This window comes from Sus scrofa, chromosome 13 (genome assembly GCF_054392235.1).
Source record: "Sus scrofa isolate SSC_HxYL_T2T_F1_AM1 chromosome 13, Sscrofa_HxYL_maternal_Yorkshire_Landrace_v2.0, whole genome shotgun sequence".
Classification (NCBI taxonomy): domain Eukaryota; kingdom Metazoa; phylum Chordata; class Mammalia; order Artiodactyla; family Suidae; genus Sus; species Sus scrofa.
Genome location: NC_139395.1, coordinates 65313147 through 65339868, shown reverse-complemented (window position 1 = coordinate 65339868; position 26722 = coordinate 65313147). Strand labels below are relative to the sequence as shown.

Genomic DNA, 26722 nt, shown 5'->3' with positions numbered 1-26722 from the left:
GGAGAACAATATGGCGGATGGCGAGGAGCCGTAAGTACCCGGCCTCTGCAGGCGCCCCGGATCGGGCTGGGTTGTGAGAGAGCGCGGCGGTGGGCGGTCGCCGCCTCCACCGGGGCCCCTCCACCCCCCGCCCGGTCCCCTCGCCCCCCATCCCCTCGCGGCGCCCAGTGCGTAGCGTGATGCTGACCCTTCTTTTATTCTCTCTTTCTTTTAGGGAGAAGAAAAGAAGGAGAATAGAGGAGCTGCTGGCTGAGAAGTTAGTGCTGCCGGGAGGCCGGGGCCCTCTCCGGGGACCCCTGCCTCCCCCCACCCCAGGCCTAGGGGACCAGCCGCAGCGGGCCCGGGGGGCTGGGAGGGGGGCACCCGGAGCGCAGGCCTAGCGGCCTCATCCCCTGACCCCCACCCGCAGCCCCAGGGGCCCGGCGGGCCCGTCTGGTCTCTACCTACGGCGGGTGCCGAGCTGGGTGCTGCGCACAGGTCCCGCGCCGGTCCGCCGGAGTGCTTGACCTAAAGGTCTTGCCGAAGGACCCTTGCGCCCCCTCCCCATCCAAATTGTCAGAGCCGTGACATGGTGAAAAGGGAATCTTACTGAAACACATGAAACGGACAGTAGGCCGTTTTGGCCTGTGTAAACACTGAGACAGTAGTATTAATTGCAAACTTTTTATGTGAACTGTGTCAGGTATTGTACTAAGCACTTCAGTCATTTTTGCAAAATCATTGGCTCCTGAAGGAGAGCGCTGACTCCTAGAGCTTATTTCCCCCGTTTACTACATACCCTTTTTCTTATCAGATGCTTAGTTTTGTTCCGGTGAGACAGGTTTAAACGAAGTGTTTTCCAACTTGGGCAGCACCACATGATTTTTCTTCCTCCTTACATGGGAGGGAAAAGAAAGTACTCTTCCAGTGGGCGTGGTGAGTTAGTAATTTCTGTGCCAATTCCCAGCAGCAGTGCCTTAGTCTTTAGCTATCTCCCTCAAATAGTTGAATTTCATTTGCAAGAGGACTGGAACACGTTTAATTTCACATTTTTCCCCATCTTTCCCCTTTTGCTTAAAATGACAGCTACAGTTTGAGTGTTTACGATATACCAAGTGTTATATTAAGGCCTCTATGTGGATTATGCTTTGTCCTCGTGCTAACGTTAAGAAGTGACAACAAACAACAGATGAGGTTTATGGCTGTTCAGTAATCTGCTCAAGGTCACAATCTATTAATTGTGGAGCCACACTCAGCTGTGATGCTTAAACCTTTGATCTTTAGTGCTAGGCAATACTTGGTCCCTTGTGTAAAAACTGGATATTGACCAATATATTTGAAAGTAGAAATTGTGGGATTATAGGAAATTTGAAAATTAAATATAATCACTACTAAACCTGAATCTTGGAATGTATTTTGTTAGAGTAGTCTCACATTACTCAGTTGTATGTTCTAAAAGATTTCTAGATAGTAATTTTTATATGTGGCGTAATTATTACCTGTAACTTCTTTTGTGTTTAGTAGCAATAGAAACCACCTCGTAGTCCTAAGAGATTCTTTTTTGAAAATTAGCACCTCCCAGGGAAAAATGTGTGAAAATGCCTCTCATCAAAAATAACCTTAAAATCACACCTTTCAAACTTGAAAGGACACATAAGTTGTGTTCAGTTTAAAGAATCAAGATTCTGAAAGTGTAGGGGTTTTTTGTTTTCGTTTTTTCTTGCAATTGTTATTTCCTGATGCAGGTGTGTTGATAGAACAGATTGGGGCAGTTTGCAGTATTCTTTAGTAAATTTCAAAGCCCATTTCTCACTGATTGACCAGTATCCCAAGTTTGATCTTAGTGGTTTTTGTGGAACCCAGAAATGGATTGACTGATTTATTTCAGCAAACATGCACAGTGCTTACCTTTAAATGAACTGTATAATAAGCATAACCACATTGAATATTTCCGTTTTTATTAGCAGGTCTGGTGTGGTTTACCTTTTCATTTGGGGAAACCAGAGTAGTTGTAGGTGTGCCTTTTTCATACTCATCTTGCAGCTGAATTTACTGTGTTCTGTGCAGAATGGCTGTTGATGGTGGGTGTGGGGACACTGGAGACTGGGAAGGTCGCTGGAACCATGTAAAGAAGTTCCTCGAGCGATCTGGACCCTTCACACACCCTGATTTCGAACCGAGCACTGAAGTGAGAAACGTTTATTTTTAAATAACTCCTGTAATAGTTTTATGTTTCAAAAGTATAAAATGCTTATCAATTTGCTCTTATAATCAAAATACTAATAAAATTGTTTACCTTAAAATACTAAATGGAATATTTGCAACTGATTATATTTGAGTGACTAATATTTGAGTTGTTACTTTCACATTTCTCATGTAATGGGTTGAAATTTTTCAAGAGTAAAATAACTTCATAGCCTCATTCAAAATTCTAAGTTATACTTTACTTAAAATTCCAGTTTAAAATGGCTTTTGAGACACACCTTTTTAGTCCTGCTATGAGAAATTTAATTTTCATGGGAATATAGATATTCTTGTTTATATTTTGAAATGTGATTGAAATGAGTATCTTCACTTGGAATTAGAGATAATTAATTGCATGTTAAAAAGTATGTGACTGCTGTATGACAGAGGAATAGAATTTGGGGCTGGTGGTATCAGGCTTAAAGCAAATGTTCAATTAAATACAACTTATTTTTTATTACAAAGTAGAAAGTATTTCTTTACAGTAAATTTTTATGTCTTTTTGTATTTATGAGGAAATGTTTTGAAATAGATGAATTGGGCTGATCTTAAAATTAAGGTGCAGACTCTTGGGTTTAATTCAATGTATTATCTGAATAACTTTTCTTTCCTTTCTTTTTTTCTTATTTTTTTTTTTTAGGGTTGCACCATGGCATATGAAAGTTTCCAGGCTAGGGGTCGAATCGGAGCTATAGCTGTTGGCCTGCGCCATAGCCATGAGGGTTCTGAGCCACGTCTGTGACCTACAGTGCAGCTCAGAGCAACGCCGGATCCTTAACCCACTGAGCAGGGCCAGGGATTGAACTCACATCCTCATGGATACTAGTCAGGGTTTGTTACTGCTGAGCCACAATGGGAACTACACTATTCTGTCCTTTGATCTTGGGTAGAAATTGACATTAATTTCCTTTTTTGGATAATCCATCATATTGTACTTCTAAATTGTTATTTTGGCCTAATAACTTAATATACTTCTATTAAGTGATTGTTTCAAAATTATTTCTGCTGATAGGCAGTTTTCTAAGAGTTTTCTCTGTTTTTTTCTTCCTGTCATCTCATGTCTTCTAAGTTTAACTGAGTGTATTCAAAAGCACCTATTATTGTTTGAAAACTCCTCTCCCCCTGTTTTTTTAAGACCTCTAAACACCTTGTGCAGGGCTTGATCTTCAGTTCTTATGATTTTTACACTTTTCTGTTTTTAGGACGTCAGTTAAATAACTGAATTTGATGCTTTCCATCCCTTTGAAAGTTTCAAAAAAAAAGACAACTCTTAAATAGGCGTAGTTTTCCTTTTTAGGAATAGCCTTTAGGAGTTCCTTGCACAGTGGGTTAAGAATCTGACTGCAGCAGCGTGGGTACTGGTGGAGGTGTGGGTTCCATGCCCATCCCAGTGCAGTGGGTCAAAGGATCCTGTGTTGCTGCAGCCGCTGCTATGGAGCCGTGGCTCTGAAACTTCTATATGCTTTGAGTGCAGCCATTCAAAAAAAAAAGCCTTTTAATTTCATACAATAAAAGTCAATTTAAAAATACTGAAATTGTAACACTCTGTAATCATTAGGGGTATACAATTTCTGGTTCTACTTGGTTCATAGGGTTAAAATAATTTATTAAATACAAAGTTTGCTCTTAATCATCAATTATGTTTTTCATGGAAACATCAGAAACTATTTTATGGCTTGTTGCTTTATTGATGGTACGTAAGGTTTTTGTCAACCAGATTTTAATATGCTTTTTCATTCTTTACAGTCTCTCCAGTTTTTGTTAGAAACATGTAAAGTTCTAGTCATTGGAGCTGGCGGCTTAGGATGTGAGCTCCTGAAAAATCTGGTAATATCTATATAAATATGTATTTTTTCTCCTTTATGGTAATTAAACCTTTTTCCTTTTGTCATATTTAGAAATTTTATTATGATCGTTAACCTTTTTTTTTGAGCCTTTGTTTGCTAAATTTAGCCAGTCAAATTACAAAAATTACAATAATGATGTAACTTTTTAAACCTTAAAGTCCTCAACTATGTAGTCATTGATTGAAATTCTTACTTCTGTTTTCTTCTCTGCTTTTTGTAAAACTAATCTTTGTGCTTCCTCTTGCAAAGTGCTCATTATTTCAGTGAAGTTATAACAGAACTGGTAATTCATATTTAACATGTAATTTAAAAAAATTTATCATTTTGTTCCTCAAAATAACCTAGTTCTGTGTATAGGAGGATGTCTTATTTTATATAGATGGAGATAAAAATGTCAGGGATGTTAAATGACAGGTTTCTCTGGATTATGGTCATGTGCCTGGAATCTAATCCTGATCGTCATTTCTTAGTCAAGTATTTTTTTCACTGAAGCATTAGGTCATTACATTCTCTGATCAGACAGTAATTTTTGATGACTATATGGTAGTAGACCCATAAAATTTGGGAAAACTAAACCTTTTTCTTTTTTTTCAGTCTGTTTTAAATGAATATCCTCTGAAGAGAGGGTACTCTTTAGTGAAGTTATTTCCATATTCTGGCTGGATATCCATAATTTGTGACTTAATGAATTAGTTTCATTGATGTCTGATAACTACAAAGTAGCTGTTTATAACAAAAAAATGGATTAGAAGAAGAATTAATTTAGAGCTGTTTTATGAAAGAGAGCCTTCTCATTATTCTATAGAAAATTGGAAATGCTAGAGTAGGCTCCTTAGAAAATGAAGCATGTTAACAGCCAGATGAAAGACTTTAAAAGTCAGCCCTGGGACTAAACTTTATATAGAAACAGCCACATTAATTTTTCCAGGAAATACTAACATCACTCCTAGTGAAACTAAAAATTTAATACAATTCATGGTACTTAGTGCTCTCCTGGGGTCCAAGGGGACTGTAGGTCATCATTGTCAATGTCCTTAATGAATTTGAAATATTGGGAAAACAGATTTCACACAAAATAAACAGCAGTATGTATGCTATGCTCTGTGATAGGGTGCCAAAATACTGTACCTTATCAGACATAAATATCCTTGCAGTGTGAGAACTAAAACATTATGGAGGATGAGCAGTGTTTTTGGTAGGCATTGTGTGCACACACTCTTCTAAATATAATTAACTTTTTCCATTTCGAAGCTGTTATTTACAAATGTGACACATAGCAGTTTTAAATGTTAAATAATTGGAGATAAGATCTGAGGAGTAGTCATCAAGCAACTTTAGGAATGGCCTTGTTATTTATTTATTGCATTGTAATAACCTCTTACACAAAAGAAACCTAAGGATTTTCAACTTTACGATTTGTTATCTTGTTTGTTTTAGACATGAGTTCTAAGAGATATACATATATACTTTTTCAATTGATTGTAAACTCCCAAAGGCTCATTCTAAAAAAAAAAAAAAAAAAGCTATGACATTAATATTATTGAGTAAATGTTTATTAAGCCCCTTCCTTCATAGGCCAGGCATTGTTTTATTAGATGCTAAAGGTACAGCATTGAACAAGACAGTATTTCTGGGGTTTATGTTTCAGTGGGGAAAAAAAGACAAGTAAATTACGTGGTATGTCAGATGGTAATATATGCTCTGGAGAAAGAAAGGATAGCCTGGCTGGCAGGAAAAGTGTTCACAAAAAGGTGCTATTTGGGCAAAAAGATGAGCAAGGACATTTTAGGCAAAGGGAACATTAAGTGCAAAAAGCTGTGAAGTGGGAGCATGACTGTTAATGTCCCAGGGAGTGGAAGGAGGCACTATAGCTGAAGCAGAAGTGGGTAAGGGAGAGCATTTTCTAGGAGGCTATCAGAGATAATGGGAAGTGGAGGGGCTAGGAGTGAACGTCACCAAGCGGGCTTCTGTAAGAACTTTGCCTTTTACTCTGAGTCAGGAAGTCCTTGGAGACATTTAAGCAGGTGAGTTTCCTTGATCTGACTTTAACTTGAATCACTGTGGCTGGTGTTTTGAGAAAAGACTAAGAAGAGAGGAGGAAGCTGGGAGGCTGTTTAGAAGGTTGTTAAGTCATCTGGGCAAGAGGTGACTCAGAATGGGGTGGTAGTATTGGAGGTGGTGAGAGATGGTTGGCTTATGGATATGTTTTGAAGATGGAGTTAGCTGGATTTCCTGATGGATTGGTGTGGGCCATGAGAGTAGGAGAGGAGTCATAGATGACACAATAAGATTTTTGTCCTGAGCCTGCTGGAAGGGTGGAGTTGGCACTCACTGAAATGGAAAGGGGATGGAAAAAGAACATATTTAGTGGTGTTGGTGAGCAAGAATGGCTTTGGTTTTGAAAATTGTTGAGATATATGTTAGATGATGCTTTATTGTAGGAGATTGTCGGAAGTCACGAGAACTAACCAGAACTAGTAAACATAAAGAAATTCTAAAACCTGGCCAGGAAAACTTGTGAGTGTGGTGAATGGGAAACCAGTTTTTAAAAATATTCAGATTCTCATGAGTGGTGTGACCAGGGGAATAATGCGTTTTAAGGAGGGGAATTGATCCACACCCTGTCAAATACTTGAGATAGCAGGCTTTGCTTTCTTGCCCCACCCATCGCTATAGTGACAGGAAAGCTGTCACTATAAAAGCCTACCAGACTCTGCGTAAAGTTGAGCTGGGGCTGGTGGGGAGAGATGGTTGCGAAAGGAGCTGAGGCCCCAGTCCTGTGTCCAAACCCCTCACTTTGTAGGCAGATGGGGCTGGAGAGTTGGTCATCAGAGGTAGCAATGTGGAGTCACTGGTGACCTTGACAAGTGCAGTTTTTGATGGCCTGGTGTGAGCAAATCTTGTTTGTCAAGAGAGGAATTTGAGAAAGCAAGTATGGACAACTTTTTGAGAATCTCTTACTGTAAAGAAGGGCAGAAAAATGGGGAAACTATTGCCTTGTGATTCAATTTGATTACTTAAGGAAGCTGACCAAGACCAGAAAAGCATAATTGATTATTGAGACCTATTTTTTTTTTAATCTTTTGCTTTTGCTAGTAAATTTGAACAGTGGTTTTACTGTTAAAATATATGGCATTATCATTGAAACAAAAGAGTTTGTTCCTTTTCCACAGCTTTTTGATTGCTCTTGAGTCAGTACTTTTAAGGTATTTCTTTTACATGTACAGTGTATATGTGTTTATAATATAATCTTAGAGTTATTTCTCAATGGCGGTATGCTTAATGTTACATAAACTAAGATAATGCTTATAGAAATTACTTTGAACAGTATTCCAAGAAAGAATAGCAAATATAGTTAAGTGGTAAAACTAATAAAATTAAAATATTTTGTAGCAGCAAAGCAGTAAATTTCACAAATGTGTTGATAGGCTTATAAAGCAACTATAGAAATTCTGAGTTACTGTTTTTTGGTTATAGACGATTTAAAACTGAGTCATACTTTTTTGAACTTTACAAGAACCTTGAATTTTATGTACCTTTGTAGGACTCTTTAATGAATACTATTGTGTAGAATTTATTATTTAGAATTTGTAGATTTAAGGCAATTGGAAAGAAATTTTAAAATTCAAGTGTGTGAAAACCTCTGCTTAATTGGACTCTTTTTATTCCCACAGGCATTGTCTGGTTTTAGACAGATTCATGTTATAGACATGGACACTATAGATGTTTCCAATCTAAATAGGCAGTTTTTATTTAGGTAAGTTTTAACATCTTACTTAAAAATTGTGGTTATCATTTGAAGTTGAGTATATTGTAGTTTGCTAATTTAAAAAACTAGTGAGAGGCTAACACTAATTTGATTAAGAAAATAACTACCACTCCCAGCTCAGGTAAAATTTTGCAGGAAAATTTTGAGTACTCTGGTAAAAGTTTTGTAAGCAAATACATGTTTTTGTTGTTTTTAAAGAAATTTCCAAAAGGTGTTTGTGATTTTGGGGTGATTATGCCCTGAAAACACTCAGTGCAGCTCTTTTCTTCCTGGTGATTTCATGAGAATAGTAACTGTATGTTAGGACCTGCTGAGATACATTAGTGGAGACTTGTGAGCCAAGATTTGAATGGCAACTCTGGGGCAATGAAGTTGTGAAAAGCTTTTTCTAGAAAAGGAAAGAAAATGGTGAGTTAAGGAGAGAAAAGCCAGAAGCAATATAAATGGCACAAAGAGGGATAATTACCTTAGACGTACAGGTAACACAGAAAGCATCTAAAAGTGGCTTGTTAGAAATGACTTTAAAAACTGAAAGTAGGCCATATATGCAGACCTGAGGAAAAGTTTGTTAATGGATATTAGTATGTGGTATTTATGGTCTTGAATGGCTTAGATAAAAGTGTCTTTGTAAATCAAAAAATTATAGATATGGAGATATCAGGGCGTGCGCGCGCTCTGCTCTGGCTCTTGCTCTCTGGCTCTTGCTCTCGCTCTCTCTGGTGATTAGAGTACTGACAAAGTGCTCAGATAGTGTTAGGTTTGCAGGATGAGGTAAGGTTAGCAGAAAGGATTAAATTACTGGGTAGGCATAAAACCTATTTTATCTTTGAAAGATCTAAAAGAGATTAAAGGATGGGTTAACTAAGTCAAGTTAATGAAGTATTGTAATTGCAGTGTGAATCCTTCTTTTAAGGTTTATTTTTTTGTTTATTCTTCTCTTAGAAAAAGCTGGAGTTCGCATTGTGGCACAGCAGAAATAATCTGATTTGAGGCCATGAGGTTGCAGGTTCAATCCCTGGCCTTGCTCAGTGGGTTAAGGATCCGACGTTGTGGTGAGCTGGGGTATAGATCGAAGATGTGGCTCGGATCTGACATTGCCTGTGGCTGTGGCTCAGGCCAGCAGCTGTAGCTCCAATTAGACCCCTAGCCTGGGAACCTCTATATGCCATGGGTGCAGCCCTAAAAAGCAAAAAAAGAAAAAGCTTGTGGGCCCTTTCCAGTCAGACACAGTTTTAGTGTATAACCACTTTATTTTTAAAATTTTTTTGTCTTTTTAGGGCTGCACGTATGCAGGTTTCCAGGCCAGGGGTTGAATTGAAGCTACAGCTGCCAGCCTGAGCCACAGCCACAGGCAACGTCATATCGGAGCCATATCTTCAATCTATACCCCATCTAACAGCAACGCTATTCTTAACCCACTGAGGGAGGCCAGGGATTGAACCTGCATCCTCGTGGATACTAGTTGGGTTCGTTACTTCTAAGTCATGGCCAGGAACTCCTGTATAACCAGTTTAAAAAAAGGACATCCATTGAATTAATCGGTTACTGATACCAGACCACGTCCTTTAATTTGAAGCTAACATGATGAAAGATCGTTTGTAGAGTGCTTAGCAAGTGTGAGTACTTTCTAAGCTCTTTATCTGTATTACCTCATTTAATCTCAGAGCAAACCCCAGGGTGGTAGGTACTTGTTTTTCAGGTTAGGTAATTAGGCCAAGGTGTCCTGCAATGATGATGTGTGTGAGAGGCCATTTTGTTCCAAGTGTAGTTTTAAATGGAGCAGTCTTATTCCCAAATTGGGGAATGATAAAGTACAGTCCCCACAGAAACTATCTAGGAGTTCTTTCATTTGAGTTCTACTGTAAAAGCACATAAAATGCACAACCTAAAAGATTCCTGAAATCCTGTTTGATCTCCTTTACATATATAAAGAACACTCTCCAGGGTAGTTGAATGCAGGGCTGAAATCAAGTTCCTTGACTTACCAGAGTCATTTCTATTGCAACTCAGGACAAAGGCAGAATAAAACTCTTGTCCGAAGTTTTCAGTCAAAAAAGAATACTGCTCTAGTGGAGGGAAGAAAATTGACTTGGTAGAGCATTTTTCTTTTAAATTCCAATTTTAAATAAAATATGAATTCTATCGAGCACAATGATTTTTTATTTTCACTTATTATTAAATGTGCTTAAATGGGAAGGAATACAAAGAGATAAGAATATGGTAACTTTCTTCCAGTCGTTCATAGTCTAGTAGTTTGATAGACCTCTATATGAACCAAAAATATGTTGTGAAAAAGTGCTAATGAAGCACTGAACTATATATACATGAGGGGATAGTTTATTTCTGTGAGGAGAGTGAAATACCAGGAAAGAAAATATCATTTGTATTGAGCTGTAGAAGAGCGAGAATTTATGCCTTTTCCTGTCTGTAGCTATGGTTTTTATCTAGGAGTGACTTTTTGAGGTCTTTAATTTTTGCCTTGCTGAAAATATTGGTAACATTTGCAATTTCAGATAATGCATCTGGAATTATTCCTTCAAAAACGTGGTTATGGCTTCTTCTGGGACACAAAATGTACTTCTTAATCAGCACACACTGGAAGAAGGGGATAAGTGAACATTCTTACATCCCTAATATCCCTAAGTTTATTTCAACCAAGACTTGCATAGTAACACCTTAAAGATCTGGGATTCAGGGCAGATACTTGGAAATCTCTGGATCTGGGATAATTTTTTTTTTTTTTTTTTTTTTTTGTCTTTTTAGGGCCACACCCATGGCATATGGAGGTTCCCAGGCTAGGAGTCTAGTCAGAGCTGTAGCCGCTGGCCTACACCACAGCCACATCAACACCAGATCCAAGCTGTATCTGCGACTTACACCACAGCTCACGGCAACGCTGGATCCTTAACCCACTGATCGAGGCCAGGGATCGAACCTGTATCCCCATGGATACTAGTCAGATTCGTTTCTGCTGAGCCACGACGGGAACTCCTGGGATAATTTCTTGCATTGGGAAATGCAATAGTGAGAAGTAGCCAGGGAACATGCTGTTATGCTTTACCTTAAAAAAAAAAAAAAAAAACCACTGTTGTTCATATTTTCACTTAAATACTTAGATTTGTCAATACTTGTAAATACTTAGTTTAAAACAGCACCAGGGGTTGACATTTAGTGTTGAATGGCTAATTATTCATCAGAAATACTTAGGTAAAAATATTCCTTCTCAATATCCTCCAGATAAACTCACCATGGATATTTTTATGTTTGAAAGTAGATTATGTAGATCATGTAGATTTGTATCATGAATGATAATTGAAATATAATTTTTCCTGTAGGCCTAAAGATGTTGGAAGACCTAAGGCTGAAGTTGCTGCAGAATTTCTAAATGACAGAGTTCCTAATTGCAATGTAGTTCCGTATCCTTTTGAAAAATAAGTTACTTAATACTTAATTTTTTGAAGCTTTAAAAAAAATTATTGTAAAAGAGTTGTAGCATAGAGAATACAGATCAGCAAAAAGAAGAGGAAAATCAGCAGCAGTGAGCTTATTATTACTGAGATAACTGCTGATAACACTTTGCTTTATGTCCTTCCAATCTTTTCTTTTTAAAGTTATATGCTTTTTTTTTTGGTCTGTTTCTATGGCTGAACCCGCGGCATATGGAGGTTCCCAGGCTAGGGGACTAATCAAAGCTATAGCTGCCTGGCCTACGCCACAACCATAACAATGCCGGATCTGAGCCCAGTCTGTGACCTACAGCACAGCTCACGGCAACGCCGGATCCTTAACCCACTGAGCGAGGCCAGGGATCAAACCCACAACCTCATGGTTCCTAGTCGGATTCATTAACCATTGAGCCACGACGAGAACTCCTGGCTGTAATTTTAAAATCTAGCTTATGTAGCCAGTGCCATCTTCTGTTTTGCATTATTGCCCTTAATTTTAGTTTCAATGGTATGTCTCCTCTACTAGATTCTAAATTCACAGGCTGGATCCTGTTAATCTTTGTGTCTTACTACAGCAAAGAGTCAGCGTTATTATTAGCCAAATGTGGAAGACATGTTGGAGTAAATTTATTTTTACAAGAAATATGTTTTAAAAAAGGAGTATACACACTTTATTAATTCCTATACCTTTGGATATGGGGAACTTTTAGTATATCATGGAAATTCAGGAAATGGGATTTACTATGAAGGATTCAAAAATCAACATACAAAGATCATTTGTATTTCTATATACTAGCAGTGAACACATGGAAACTGAAACTTAAAACACTGTGCCACTTACAACCACTCAAAAGAAAAGGAGGAACAACACTTAGGTGTAAATGTAACAAAATAAGTATGGGACTTGTATGTTGATATTGCACAATGCTGAAGAAAGAAATCAAAGAAGATTTAAATAATGGGAAAATATTCTATTTTCAAAAATTGGATAATTCAACATACTAAAGATGTTATTTTTCCCCAAATTTGTGTATAAGTTTAACACAATTTCTATCAAAGTGCCTGCATTTTTTTGTTGTTGCTACAGACAAGATTATTCTAAAATTGATAGAAAGGGTAAGGAACACCTAAAACAATGCTGAGAAAGATCGAAGTGGAAGGAGTCACTATCCAATTTTAAGACTTACTCTATAGCCACAATCATCAAGACTGTGTGGTATTGCCAGAGAGAGATTAGCAGAACAGATTGGAGAAACCAGAAGTAGGCTCCTGCAGGTGTGGCCAGTTTATAGTCACAAAAGGTACAAAGCCAGTTCAAGGGAGGAAGACTATCTCTTGATAAATTGTGGTCAAGCCATCAGATGTCACTAGGCAAAAAAGTGAATCTCAAACCTCAAAATAACAAAACAACTCAAATTGCATCATAGTTTTAAGCATAAAATATAACACTTTGGAAGGTAACATATAAGAAAAATCTTTGAGACATAGGGCTTGATGAAGAGTCTTCAGACCACATTAGAAACATGCCATTAAAGAAAAAAGTATGTTAAATTGATTTTGATCAAAAGTAAAAACTTCTGCCCTGTAAAGGATCTTGTAAAGAGGGTGAAGAGCTAAGCTGCAGACTGCAAAATACTTACGAAGTAGGTTTCTGACAAAGGACTCAATCAAGAACATATAAAGAACTCTGAAAACCCAACAGTAAAAAATTACGATGCAGTTAGAAAATAGACAACAAATATTAAGGGATATTTCACTGAAGATAGCAAAAATCACTTGAAAAGATTTTCAGAATCATGAGGTATAAGAAATTGAAATTATGATCACAGTGAGGTATTACTATTCACCTATTAGGATAGCTGAAATAAAAAATATCAGTAAGTTTTGGCAAAAGTATAGAAAAACTGGATTACTCGTACATTGCTGATGGGAAATGTAAAATGATATAGCCATCAGGAAAATAATTTGGCTGTTTCTTAAAAATCTGAACAGGTACCATCCATATGACTAAATTTCATTCCTGGGTATTTACCCCAGAGAAATGAATACTATGTCCACGTACAAACTTATTCTCAAATGTTCACAGCAGCTTTATTTGCAGTACCCTCTAACTGGAAACCACCCAAATATCCATCACTAGGTGAATTGTTAAACTGTGATAACAGCCACACCTTGTAATAATACTGAGCAATAAAAAAGAATGAAGTACAATTAATGAAATATGACTTGGATGGATATCAAGAACATGATACTGAATGAAAAATGCCAGTGTCTATAAAAGTCATATATTGTATGATTACATTTATATAACCTTCTTCAAATGACAGTTATCTAGATAGAGAACAAATTAGTGATTGCCAGGGATCAGGGATGGTTGAGGGGATAGGTGTGACTGTAAAAGGGGTAGCTGGAGGGAGATCTTTGTGGTGATGAATAGTTGTGTATCTTTATTGTGGTCACACAGTTTTACATGTGGTTGAATGACAACCTTACACACATTGTACCCATGTTGTGTTTGTGGGTTTGATATTGTGCTGTAGGTATATGATGTAACCATTGGGGGGAAACTTGAGTGAAGGAAATGTGGGACCCCTCTGTACTATCTTAATAAAAATAAAAAAGTTCAATAATGTGAATACAGATCTCTATAGGGAGAAACAGAGGGTTTTTTTTTTTTTTTTTTTTTTTCCCAAGTGTTCACATTCTTTGTCCATCCCCATTATTTAGATCTGTGAAAATTTGGGTGTTTTGTAGAACTCTAGGAGATGGGATTTCTTGGCCTTGCTCCTCTATCTCCTATTGTTCCTTCATTGTTTGCTCTGGTTCTCTTTTGACCTGCCTTTTCTTTCTTTCTTTTTTTTTTCCTAGCCTACCTAACATTTTATTTTATTTTATTTTATGTTTTAATTGATATTTCCCCAATACATTTTTTTTTCTACTGAACAGCATGGTGACCCAGTTACACATACATGTACACATTCTATTTTCTCAGATTATCATGCTCCATCATAAGTGACTATAAATAGTTCTCAGCACTACACAGCAGGATCTCATTGCTAATCCATTCCAAAGGCAATAGTTTGCATCTATTAACCCCAAGCTCCCCATCCACCCCACTCCCTCCCACTCCCCCTTGGCAACCACAAGTATGTTCTCCAAGTCCATGATTTTCTTTTCTGTGGAAAGGTTCATTTTTGCCATGTATTAGATTCTAGATATAAGTGATATATGGTATTTGTCTTTATCTTTCGAATTTCCTTCACTCAGTGTGAGAGTCTCTAGTTCCATCCATGATGCTGCAAATGGCATTATGTCATTCTTTTTTATGGCTGAGTAGTATTCCATTGTGTATATATACCACATTTCCTAATCCAATCATCTGTCGATGGACATTTGGGTTGTTTCCATGTCTTGGCTATTGTGAATAGTGCTGCAATGAACATGTGGGTGCCTGTGTCTTTTTTAAGGCAAGGTTTGTCCAGATATATGCCCAAGAGTGGGATAGCAATAATAGTGGGTTATATGGTAGTTCTATGTATAGATTTCTAAGGTACCTCTATACTGTTCTCCATCGTTGACCTCCCTTTTCTAGCTGTAGTTTTTGTCTCTTGTTTGTCTGGCATTCCAGAGGAATAGAGGTCTGAGTGGGTGAGAACTAGAATTTTCATAACTTTATTTTTAGGCTAGAATAAAAAAATCTAGAGCAAACGTATATTGTCCTTGTTGCTCCTAACAGAAAAAAAAAAAAAAAATTTTGTTGTAGATATTCTGTTCAAATGCTACGTACTGTGATTCACATTCCCCACCAATTTGGATGGGGTTCCCTTGGCACCCTCCAGACTGGGGAAGACTGCTGATAGGGTGTGGGCTGGGTAAGGAGAGAGAGATTTGGAATACTGAGTTAAACAAGAGAGGGAGAAAGAATTCATTGACCACCCCCAAACAAAACAAAACAAAACCCAATGACCAGTAAGTACTTGAAAAAGCTTTTAAAACATCTATTTTTAAAAATTATGTTTATTTAAAAAATTTTTATATTTTCACTTTAAGGTCTGTACCTGTGGCATATGAATGTTCTCAGACTAGGGATCTAATCAGAGTTGCAGCTGCTGGCTTATACCACAGCGTGGCAATGCCAGATCCGAGCCACATCTGCAAATTACACTGAAGCTCATGGCAATGCTGGATCCTTAACCCACTGAGCAGGGCCAGGGATCGAACACACACATGTCCTCATGAATTCTAGTCGGGTTCGTTACCACTCGTTACCACCACAACAGGAACTCCTCTGTTTTTTTAAAATTAGCTTTGTGGTAGCTTTTTTTTTTCTACTTGATCTTATCTGACATATAACATTGTATAATTTTAAGGTGTGCAATTTGTTATTTTGTGTAGTATATTGACTCCTAAAATCACCTTTCTAAAATGGGAAATACAATGTCTGTTTCCTTTACTAAACAAATGTTAATTGCTGCTTAGCTTGGTCCTGGTGGTTGAAGATGTGCATTCTGCTTTCCTGGGGCTTACAGTTTTATATAAAAACTGAAGCAGAATAGAAAGTATAGCAGAGACAGAATTATAATGATGGGGATTTGGAGATGAGAGAAGCTAAGTAGTTAGGGGAAGAGTGTTTAGGAAAAAGCTTTTCTGAGAGCTAGGGTTGTGTTCTTTTTGTCAGATTCCTTGAATTCCATTGCTTTGAACATTGATGACTTATGTCTTGTTTTAAATATACATTTATAATGTGATCCTTATGGCATTGTCAAATTCACTTTATAAGATAAAAACTCAGCCTAAGTTCCTTTACTTGTATTCAGACATTTCAACAAGATTCAGGATTTTAACGACACTTTCTATCGACGTAAGTTTTCCACTTGAAGTTAAATTCTCCCTAAATTCTTACTGTTTTTAGTTGCTGTTTATTTGAAGATTGGTAGCTTTTTTTTTCTTTTTTTGTCTTTTTTAGGGCCACACCCGTGGCATATGGAAGTTCCCAGGCTAGAGGTCAGATTGGAGCTGCAGCTGCCTGCCTAAACCACAGCCACAGCCATGCCAGATCCAAGCCACTTCTGCAGCCTACACAGCAGCTCATGGCAATGTTGGATCCTTAACCCACTGAGCGAGGCCAGGGATCAAGCCCACATCCTCATGGGTACTAGTCGGGTTCGTTATTGCTGAGCCACAATGGGAACTCCTGAAGATTGGTAGCTTTTTGAAGGCTGTTTCTTTCTTTGCCTTCATTTCTTGGTGTTGACTTTTCAGGAGGTTGTCAATTGATCGGAAAGGGAATGCCACTGTTTGAATTTCTAGTTGGCATTGTTAGCCACATATTTGTATTCTGTCTTGAGTAAAGATTACTCAAGGATTAGAAGCTGTGTGTGTATTACAGTGAAAAATGGGTTTGTTTGTTTCTTAGAAATTGAATTATTTTGTGCTGTGATACTTTAAAAAACTAAATTTGTGTTTTTTTCTTGTAGAATTTCATATAATTGTATGTGGACTGGACTCTATCATAGCCAGAAGATGGATAAATGGCATGCTGGTAAAGACTTAGTGTTGTTACGATTCTCTAAGGTTCTTGGTGCTGCTTTTAACAGACTGAAAATGAGACTTTCATGACATATTTTTGAGAAATCACAGTTTAATTTTTAATGATAGACATAGTCCAGTGATTATATTGCCAGTCATTAATTTTCAGGTGAGGACATAAATTGCTAAGAAAATAGTCCCTTGATTTGATATATTAGTACTCAACAGTGTGATTGACTCATAGAATTACTTGATAGCATTTTCTTTATTTTTGAATTCTTATCCCGTTCTCCTTATAAATCCTTCAAATAATTTTTCTAGATATCTCTTCTAAATTATGAAGATGGTGTATTAGATCCAAGCTCCATTGTCCCTTTGATAGATGGGGGGACAGAAGGTTTTAAAGGAAATGCCCGAGTAATTCTCCCAGGAATGACTGCTTGTATTGAATGCACACTGGAACTGTACCCACCGCAGGTAATCATAAAAACACTTGTATCTATTTTATAGTATCTCGGGGTGGAATGAGGGTTGAATTATTAAGAAAGACTAGTCAATATTTACAATTTCTAGATATGGGGTACCATATTTAAAAAATCATCCCAAGAAGAAAGATGATAAAGCATGAAATTTTGCTCTGTTTGAGGAAAGATACAGACAGAATAACGTCATTTTGATACTGTTTTGTTTTCATAATTCGTTTGTATTTTTTTTATTTGGAGAGTAGGGATCAAAGGATCAATTACAAAGTTATATATTGTATAGCTGTAATCTATTTTCTTTGGTTTTTGTCTTTTCAAGGAGGTAAAGATACCAGGAATGAGAATGATTTCCAAAGATGGGGCTCTTTACATACTCACTTAAGGACATTTGAAATTTTGATTTATAATTATTAGTATTTACTTGAAAGTGATTTTATTTATTATTTATTTGTCTTTTTAGGGCTGCCCCAACCGCATATGGAGCTTCCCAGGCTAGGGGTCCAGTCGGAGCTATAGCTGTTGGCCTACGCCACAGGCACAGCAATGCCAGATCCAAGCCGCATCTGCGACCTATACCACAGCTCACAGTGACACTAGATCCTTAACCCACTGAGCAAGGCCGGGGATTGAACCTATGTCCTCATGGATAATAGATTTGTTTCTGCTGAGCCACGACGGGAACTCCAGATTTTAACACTGTGAATTTTCTTTTGTTTTGGTTGATTTTATACCTTCAGATATAAATATTAGGTAAACATAGCAATTCGAGATTTTATTCAGCCCTTTCCTCTAACAAAGCTTAAATTTATATGTATTTTGTAAATGGAGAGCAGACCTATTTTTTAGGCAGATCAAGCTAAGGGGAGTGACTCAGAAGATCTGTTATTTTCAAATTCATTTTATTTATTTATTTATTTATTGGCCACACCCGCAGCATGTGGAAGTTCTCAGGGCCAGGGATTGAATCCCTGGATGCAGCTGTGGCAACTCCGGATGCTTTAACCCACAGTGCCTGGCTGAGGATCAAACTCAGTAGCAACCCATGCCATTGCAGTCGGATTCTTAACCCACTGTGTCACAGCAGGAACTCCTAAATGGCATTTTCATGGTATAAAATGTTTTGTTTCTGTAAATAGAGGGCTAAGATGAGTTATTGAAAATGGTTACAAACTAGATCACAACCGGAAGTTACATTTTAAAATAATTTATTGTTTAAATCCACTAAAAAAGGAAAACTGTGGTTTTAGGTTAATTTTCCCATGTGCACCATTGCATCTATGCCCAGGCTACCAGAGCACTGTATTGAGTATGTAAGGATATTGCAGTGGCCTAAGGAGCAGCCTTTTGGAGGTAATAAACCTAATTTCACAATCCAGATTTACGTAAGATATTTGTCTATGTTATTTATTTGGAAAATTACATTAAAAATAAGTTGGTCTTTGTTTACATGTTTCTGTCTTCCTTTCCTTTTTTTCCTTCCCCTAACAGAAGGGGTTCCATTAGATGGAGATGATCCTGACCATATTCAGTGGATTTTCCAAAAATCCCTAGAGAGAGCATCACAATATAATATTAGAGGTGTTACGTATAGACTCACTCAAGGTAAGTTAGTGAATAGTCGTGAATTATGTTCTTAGAATGATCCCCTTTTCAGGGATTGGAATGCTTTCAAGGAAATAACTGATAAGTGATTTTGGATAGTACTGTCCATTTGAGGTTTAGTAAAGCTACCATGGAAATAATAGTTTCCAGGTGTCCCAAATTTGGTAGGAGGGAACTGAGTTCACCAGAATCCATACTACTTCTTAACCAGGAGGAATTTAGTGAAATCATTGAATCGTATTTACTTAGGATTGGAAGAGGGCCTAACTCATCTAGGTCAAATCATTTACTTTATCTTCGGCTGAAGAGCAATTCATCCCTTCCTGGGGCAGTCTATTTCACATTTGGTCATTATTGTTAAGACATTTCTATATATTGAACAGAAATCTCCGTATTGTATAAGGTCTGAATATTTTCCCAAGATTTGCCATATATAAATTTAATTCTCTTTTAAATAATAGCCCTTAGGAATTCCTGTTATGGTTCAGCAGTAAAGAACCTGACTAATATCTATGAGGTTGCGTATTTGATCCCTGGCCTTGCTCAGTGGGTTAAGGATCCAGCATTGTTATGGCTGTGGCATAGGCTAGCAGCTGCAGCTCTTATCTGACCCCTATCTGGGAACATCCATATGCCACAGGTGCAGCCCTTAAAAAAAAAAAAAAGTAATAGCTGTTAAAGTATTGAACCCTCCAAATCATTAGCATTCCCACCAACCTTACTAGTTCCTTTAACCCTTTGGCATGTTTCATGACTCAATACTCCATAATGTTGGTTTTTTCTAACCATATTTTAGTTATCCATACTTCTCTTAACTGTCTAGGTGAGAATGCGTTGTTCTGGGATGTGTCTGATAAGACACTTCCGATCATCAATGCAGTCTTAGAGGAGGAGCAGGGTTTTTTTTTTTTTTTTTTCTAATTGTTTGTAGCTTACGTTGATGCTATGCTTTTAATTCTTTCAGGTTACTATCTTCTAAAATCTGGAGGTTTTCTCCATATATGCAATTGCTAAGTCACATCTTTCTATTATAGATTTGGCAGTTTTAAGGGGTGGTAGTTTTGTTTTATCTCAAGTGTAGGTCCTTATGATTTTATTCTTCAATTCAACCTACTGTTCTCTCTTTATATATGTGTATTCTTTTATGCCCAAGCCACATAAAGTTAGTATATACTTTTCAGCTACATATCGCATATTGTTTTAATAATCATATTCTGTATCTCTTTTCCAAATAACTAGTTAAACATTTTGACAAGACTAAACTAGCTGAGAATAGACATCTGAATCATACCTCTGGTCAGGCACTTTTAGATTTGTCTCATTCTAGTGATCTATATATACCTCTTGAGTACTTCATATTTCTTTGCTCTCTTCACAAGGATGTCATGAAAGACCTTTTTAGAGTCTCTGCTGAAGCCTGGATATACTATTTTCCACATTTCCCTGGTTACCAAGCTAGTCCCAGTAACTAAATATGAAGTAGTCTTGTGACTTGTCTCTGAACAATCATAATGCTCAATTTTAGTGGTCATTGTTTCCTGATGTAGACACTCACAGTTTGTTCTTAGAATTTTGTCCAGGATCATCAAGTTCACCAGAAGGAGCTTTGTCTTTTTGAAAATCTGCCATTTCTCTCCTGTGATTTTTTTTTTTTTAACTGATGTAATGTTTTTTGAAAATTTCATTCTTATATACTCCTTGTTGTTCCCTTTACTTCCCATATTTTGACCTGCTCTGTGTCACTGGGATATACCAAGCATAGTCCCACCTCAGAGCTTTAATACTTCTGATCCTTATGCCTGGAATGCTCTTCCTTGGACCCCTTCAAAGTGGCTACTTGCCCCTCTGGTTTCAACCAGTTTTCCTTATCCTTCAGCCAAAAATGATTTCTAAGCCATTCACTATTTTACCTTTTTATAATTGCTCTGTCCTCATGGTAGCCTTGTTTTTCTACATGAAGAATGTTTCATATTTACACTCTGATTCATCCCTGTTCTGAGGCCTTTGCCCTTGCTGTTTATAGACTTGCTCCAACTTTCCCCAGGTCATTGCATAGCTGGGTCTTTCTCATGGTTTAGGTTTCAGCTCCTGACCATCCAGTCTAATGGCCTCCTCCATCACTGTAAGAATAGACTTGTTTTGTTTAGTTTTGTTTTGTTTTACTGCTCCTCTGTACAATACCTAGAACAGTATTTGGCATATAGTGCACATTTATTTGCTAATTGATTGAATTAACAAATCAATTCAGTTTGTTCTGATCAGGAATTGTAAACTCATTTCAGTGTGTAGTCTCATTTATCCTTCTATGCCTTTTAGCAAGGCTTGGTGGTGTCTACTTCTCAGCCTGATGACTGCAGGCCTTCACACGGAGTACAGAAGCCAAATTGGAGGTGCAGTTCAGGTTTTTTTGAGGGAAGGGGACAGGGGCGAGTCTTTCTCTTTTTGGCATTGTTTTTATTGGTCAATATCTCTTTAACTCCTCACTGTTGTGACTGTCTATTCTTTCTTTCAGTCCATCCTGTTCTCTTTGGTTCACTAGAGAGCTTCTAGTGGTCATTATGTGGTTAGCTCCCCTGTATTTTCTCTTCTTTGAAATTGTACCTAATCTAAGGGTCAGAATTGACTTTGTAAAACTGCTTCTCTAACTTCTTTGTCTTCCTTTCGTGTTGTCTTGGATACTTCCCTTTGTTCTGAAGTTTTAGAAACTTGTCTATACCTTAAGTCTGGGAACACATCTTTTCAATGCTCTCTCATACTCAAGATAATATGGCTACTTTTCTCTGAATTTTTGTTTTCTAAAGAGACCAATACAAATAGTTATGGAATATTTATTTTGTACTTCAAGAAATGGTTTAAGGTGGGGCTTTTTTCATTCCTATCTGTGGATACTGATAGCAAAAAATTGGGGTAGAAACAGAACTGTGTTTAACATTTTGTGTAGTCCAAGTTGAAGAGTGAACAAAGATGATGAGGGGCAGATTTTCTGTTCGTTTTACATTTTTGTGAATAGAATGTCTTATTTTCCATACTTAACCCTTGCTGAGTAAAGCATGATATAATGTATCAGTTAAGATTATGTACCTTAGAGCAGAGCTGACTTCATAAACCACCCATTAATTATGAAGTGTATAGCTGTGGATGTTAGTGTCTCTCAACCTCATTTTCCTTGTCTTTAAAATCAGAGTAATAAGACTAACATATGGCATTAATGAAAATTCAGTAATATTTAAACTTCATACTATTCCTGAAACAAAATAAGCACTCTTGATTATTAGCAGTTATCAATATATTATTGTCTCATTTTTATGTGAAACTTGGAAGAATTTACTTTTCTTTCCTCCCATAACTTAAGATTCTGAACATGCTGCAGAATGATGTGAATGTGGAAGAAGATTGTTTCACGGTTAAAAACTTAAGTCTAATTTCCGACCTGAAAACCTGAAAAATCAAGTTATGGAAAATATGTAATGATTATATTGTCTAATTTAAGATACCTACTTTTTAAAAGAAATGACCATACTTTAATATATTTTTTCAGGGGTGGTAAAACGAATCATTCCTGCAGTAGCTTCCACAAATGCAGTCATTGCAGGTGAGGAAAAATGGCCACTACTTAATTTTGATTTCTTTTTAGGTTTGATTTGATACCTAAACTGACATTTCTACAGCTACTTAATCTCAAAAAACTGGTTATTCTAGGAATTTGATAATCTTCTTGGGTGGGTGATATAATTAAGCTACCTTTAAAAAAGCCACAAAAAAGCTATTGGACATTGTATATATTTTGTCTTACATTATATTATAGATAAAATGCTCTGAGGTAAGGGGACATTTTAATATCATTTCTTTTCTTACTTTTTTTTTTTTTACTTTTTTAGGGCTGCACCCACAGCATATGGAAGTTCCCAGGCTAGGGGTCGAATTGGAGCTACAGCTGCCGGCCTAAACCACAGCCACAGCAACACAAGCAGGATCCTTAACCCACTGAGCAAGGACAGGGATCCCGCAACCTCATGGTTCCTAGTCGGATTCATTTCTGCTACGCCATGACAGGAACTCCAGTATCATTTCCTTTTAATCAATTTAACAGGGTGCTCATTAATCTGAAGAAAAGGAAGATAAACTTTTGTAATTTTACTGTATTACTTGGATTATACAAAACAAATATAAAATTTGTTATTTTCTCAGTTTTTTAACAAAAGTGTGTATATATGTATATTTATGTTTATTTTGTAATCAAGAGCCCTGTAAAATTATCTGTTCTGATTTATAACTGACTAAAAAAACTTCTAATTTTAAATGTTTAATTTTCATTGAGTTAACATGCTTTTATTTTCTCTCCCCTTCAGCTGTATGTGCCACTGAGGTTTTCAAAATAGCCACAAGGTAATGGATTTCATTTTTTTATTTGTAAATCTTTGTTTTGATCTGGTTCAGTTATATAAATATGAATATTTTTTCATTACAGTGCATATATTCCCCTTAATAATTACTTGGTATTCAATGATGTAGATGGACTGTACACATACACATTTGAAGCAGAGAGAAAGGTTAGTAGTAGTATACTAATGAAAACTTTTTTGACCATGCATACTTTGATTTTTAAATATTAATTATTGGTTGGAAATGTATATGAAGTTTCCCACACCTTTTCTAAGTATTTTCTAACTTGCAGAATACTACTTACATTATATCCTTTATAGTATAGCCTGGAATAAATACTACATTATAAAATATTTAGGAGAAATGGCCTATAAGGCATAAAAATTTGTTCATAGAAATATGTGTGATTATAAAACAACTTGATTTTAATTTCATCATTATAAAGAGACGGTTATTGGTTCATGTGATTTCTATTTTATATTGTATCTAGGAAAACTGCCCAGCTTGTAGCCAGCTTCCGCAAAACATTCAGTTCTCTCCATCAGCTAAACTGCAGGAAGTTTTGGATTATCTAACCAATAGTGCTTCTCTGTAAGTGTTCTGGACTTACGTTGTAGAAAAAATTTTGTGAGTTTAAAACTTTAAAAACTAAAATTGCATTTTAAAAAGTGAACTTGAATTTTTTTCCCCTCATAATTTAGGCAAATGAAATCTCCAGCCATCACAGCCACATTAGAGGGAAAAAATAGAACACTTTACTTACAGGTGATCAGTGTTCGGTTTTTATTTTTTTCCACATTTCTATTACAAGTTTAATTTCATTCAATGTGCTTTACATTATTGTCTTCTAGTCAGTAACCTCTATTGAAGAACGCACAAGGCCAAATCTCTCCAAGACATTGAAAGGTATTTTATTTTATTTATCTATTTTTTTGTCTTTTGTCTTTATAGGGCTTCACCTGCAGCATATGGAGGTTCCTAGGCTAGGGGTCTAATTGGAGCTGTAGCTGCCAGCCTTCGCCACAGCCACAGCCACACCAGATCCGAGACATGTCTGTGACTTGTACCACAGCTCACAGCAATGCTGGATCCTTAACCTGATGAGTGAGACCAGGGATCGAACCCACAACCTTGTGGTTCCTGGTTGGATTCATTTATGCAGCGCCACGACGGGAACTCCTAAAAGTATTTTAAATGAGTATATTTACTAATACTAGTCAATTTCTTACTCTTCTTTTGGTAAAAATGCTTTCTCTAGATTCACTCTGAATGCCTTTAAATGGTAATATCATCATAATTACTTATATCTTAAGAAACACAGAAAAATCTCTAGGAAATATAATATTACCTTGATTAAATAGAATTGGAATTTGTTGTTTATCTAGACCATAATACCCCTTAGTTTGTGTATATGTGTGTTGTTATCCATTTTGTTGAGATTTTTTGCTTGGGTTAATTGTACTTTTTTTCATTTTAGAATTGGGACTCGTTGATGGGCAAGAATTGGCAGTTGCTGATGTTACCACACCACAGACTGTACTATTCAAACTTCATTTTACTTCTTAAGGAAAATAAATCTGTACATAATAGAAAACTCATGGAAATACTGTACTTCATGGATGCTAAGAAATTTAATTGATGTCATTTTTAGCATTAGTGTTGCTGGGATTTGAATTTTTTTATATATAATGAGCCACTCTTTTTTATCTTTATAACTTTCCCTTGAAGACAGACTTTTGGGGTTGGTGCTTGTCAGTGTTTTCATTAGTAATATGAAAAATTGTGCCTGGAGAGAGAGACTCTGAGCAAATCTATTGCTTCTTTTAGAGGAGGAAGCAAATACTGTTGTATGTGTGAATTTTGTTTTGGTCAAAGAACGGATTCTTCAGTTTTCATTTGAGCGCCCACATATACAAAAGATGTCTCTTTAAAGAAAATAAGAAAATTAAATTTAAATAACATTAAATATGACAACCTGACATCTAGATCATACTGAACATAGCCTCCTTCTTGCCTGATTTAATATTCATTTAATTGTGGCTGTCCAAATGAAAATTACTGCAAAAGTTACCTTGTCCATAATAATTTATAAATGGTGTTATAGCTAAATACCTGTGCATGGAAATGGGAAATATTTTCGTGTGTTTACTTGCAGTGCCATAAAGGCCAATATGCATAACATTAAAGCCAAGACATGGATGTTTAAAAGAATTTAATGTTTAAACAGTTATCACTGATGCTTTCACACTATTTATTAATAAAATCATATATTGTCTACTTTTCTCACTGAAATGTTTTGAAGTATATATTAAGGATGGTAAGTAGGTCCATAGTAATGTAGAAATAATTTTTAAATGTGAGGCAGATTTACTAATGTAAAAATTTTATGGTGCCTGGAGCTCCTGCAACAGGACTGGCAGCCTCTTGGGAGCGCTGGGACATGAGTTCCATCCCCAATCCAGCACATTGGGTTAAGGATCCGTCCTTGCTGCAGTTTCAGTGGCTTGGATTTGATCCCTGGCCTGGGAGCTCCATATGCTTTGAGGCAGCCAAAAAATGGGGGAAAAAAAAATTTATGGTGCTGGAGTTAATACTTTAGCCACAATTAATATCTACTGATTTAATTTAATTTGCTCTAACATAATGAAATGGAATGGCTCTTATTTTTATATTAAGTCCTCTTAAATGTTTTTCCCCCCTCCTCAAAGAGTAAGGCTTAAAACAAAATTAAGCTAAGTTCTGAAAATGAGTTTTAGTATCTTAGTGTGGGAACACATAGTACATGTTTTCATTCTGTTTTTGACTTAGATGGCAGTTTTCTATTTAAAAGCTTTGAAGTTACATGTCACTGGGTTAAATTTTTATTTATTTTTATTCTTTCTAGCTCTATATTGACAAATTGTGTATAATTATAGAATCATGAGATATATTTATATGATGCTACAATAATTCTCAAAGTAGCCTTGTGAGAAGGTGATACTGTCTCCATCTGAGAGTTGAATAGTTTTATAAAGTTTAGGTCATTTACCTCAGACTGTACAATTAGAAGTCTTAGAACAGGGAGGGATTCCAACCCTAACTTGATCTTCTCAGGCTAATTAGCTAAGCTGTCTGAAATGACCTAAGTTATTTAGTACTACTTGTGTACATTACTAAATTGTTAGAGTCAATATGCATATTTTTACAGGTGTTAGATAAAATTATCAGATCATAACTTCTCAAGGGTAGACTTTAAATCTGGTTAAAAATAACAATTCCTTTATGGCATAGTTCCTTGCTGTGGCATAAAATAATATAGACAAACCACTGCACGGAGGCTGCAATAAAAGGATGTAATCATTGGGGTCTGTGGTATATTGGAGTGAAAATGTCAACTGCTCCATCTGGCGGTTGCATGTCGGTACCCAAATTTGTAAAATCAGTTGGGAATCTGGATTTTTG

General features: G+C 36.6%; 1 protein-coding gene across 5 annotated transcripts; it reads left to right on the top strand.

Annotated features, from left to right (window-relative positions):
• UBA3 (ubiquitin like modifier activating enzyme 3) lies at positions 1-25558 on the top strand. Of its 5 annotated transcripts, XM_013981879.2 has the most exons (19): positions 1-30; positions 215-256; positions 794-915; positions 2047-2167; positions 3970-4050; positions 7745-7827; positions 11175-11255; positions 16103-16146; positions 16763-16827; positions 17136-17291; positions 18544-18646; positions 18785-18898; positions 22437-22490; positions 23248-23284; positions 23367-23448; positions 23772-23872; positions 23983-24046; positions 24133-24187; positions 24759-25558. In XM_013981879.2, exons 4-19 carry the CDS (start codon positions 2048-2050, stop codon positions 24845-24847), a joined length of 1329 nt encoding a protein of 442 aa, XP_013837333.1. In that variant the 5' UTR covers positions 1-30; positions 215-256; positions 794-915; position 2047; the 3' UTR covers positions 24848-25558. The 5 variants fall into 5 exon arrangements, with proteins under 5 accessions (XP_013837333.1, XP_001924412.2, XP_003358544.1 ...); XM_001924377.7 differs by lacking the exon at positions 794-915; XM_003358496.5 differs by lacking the exons at positions 215-256; positions 794-915.
• Positions 25559-26722: the final 1164 nt, after the last annotated feature.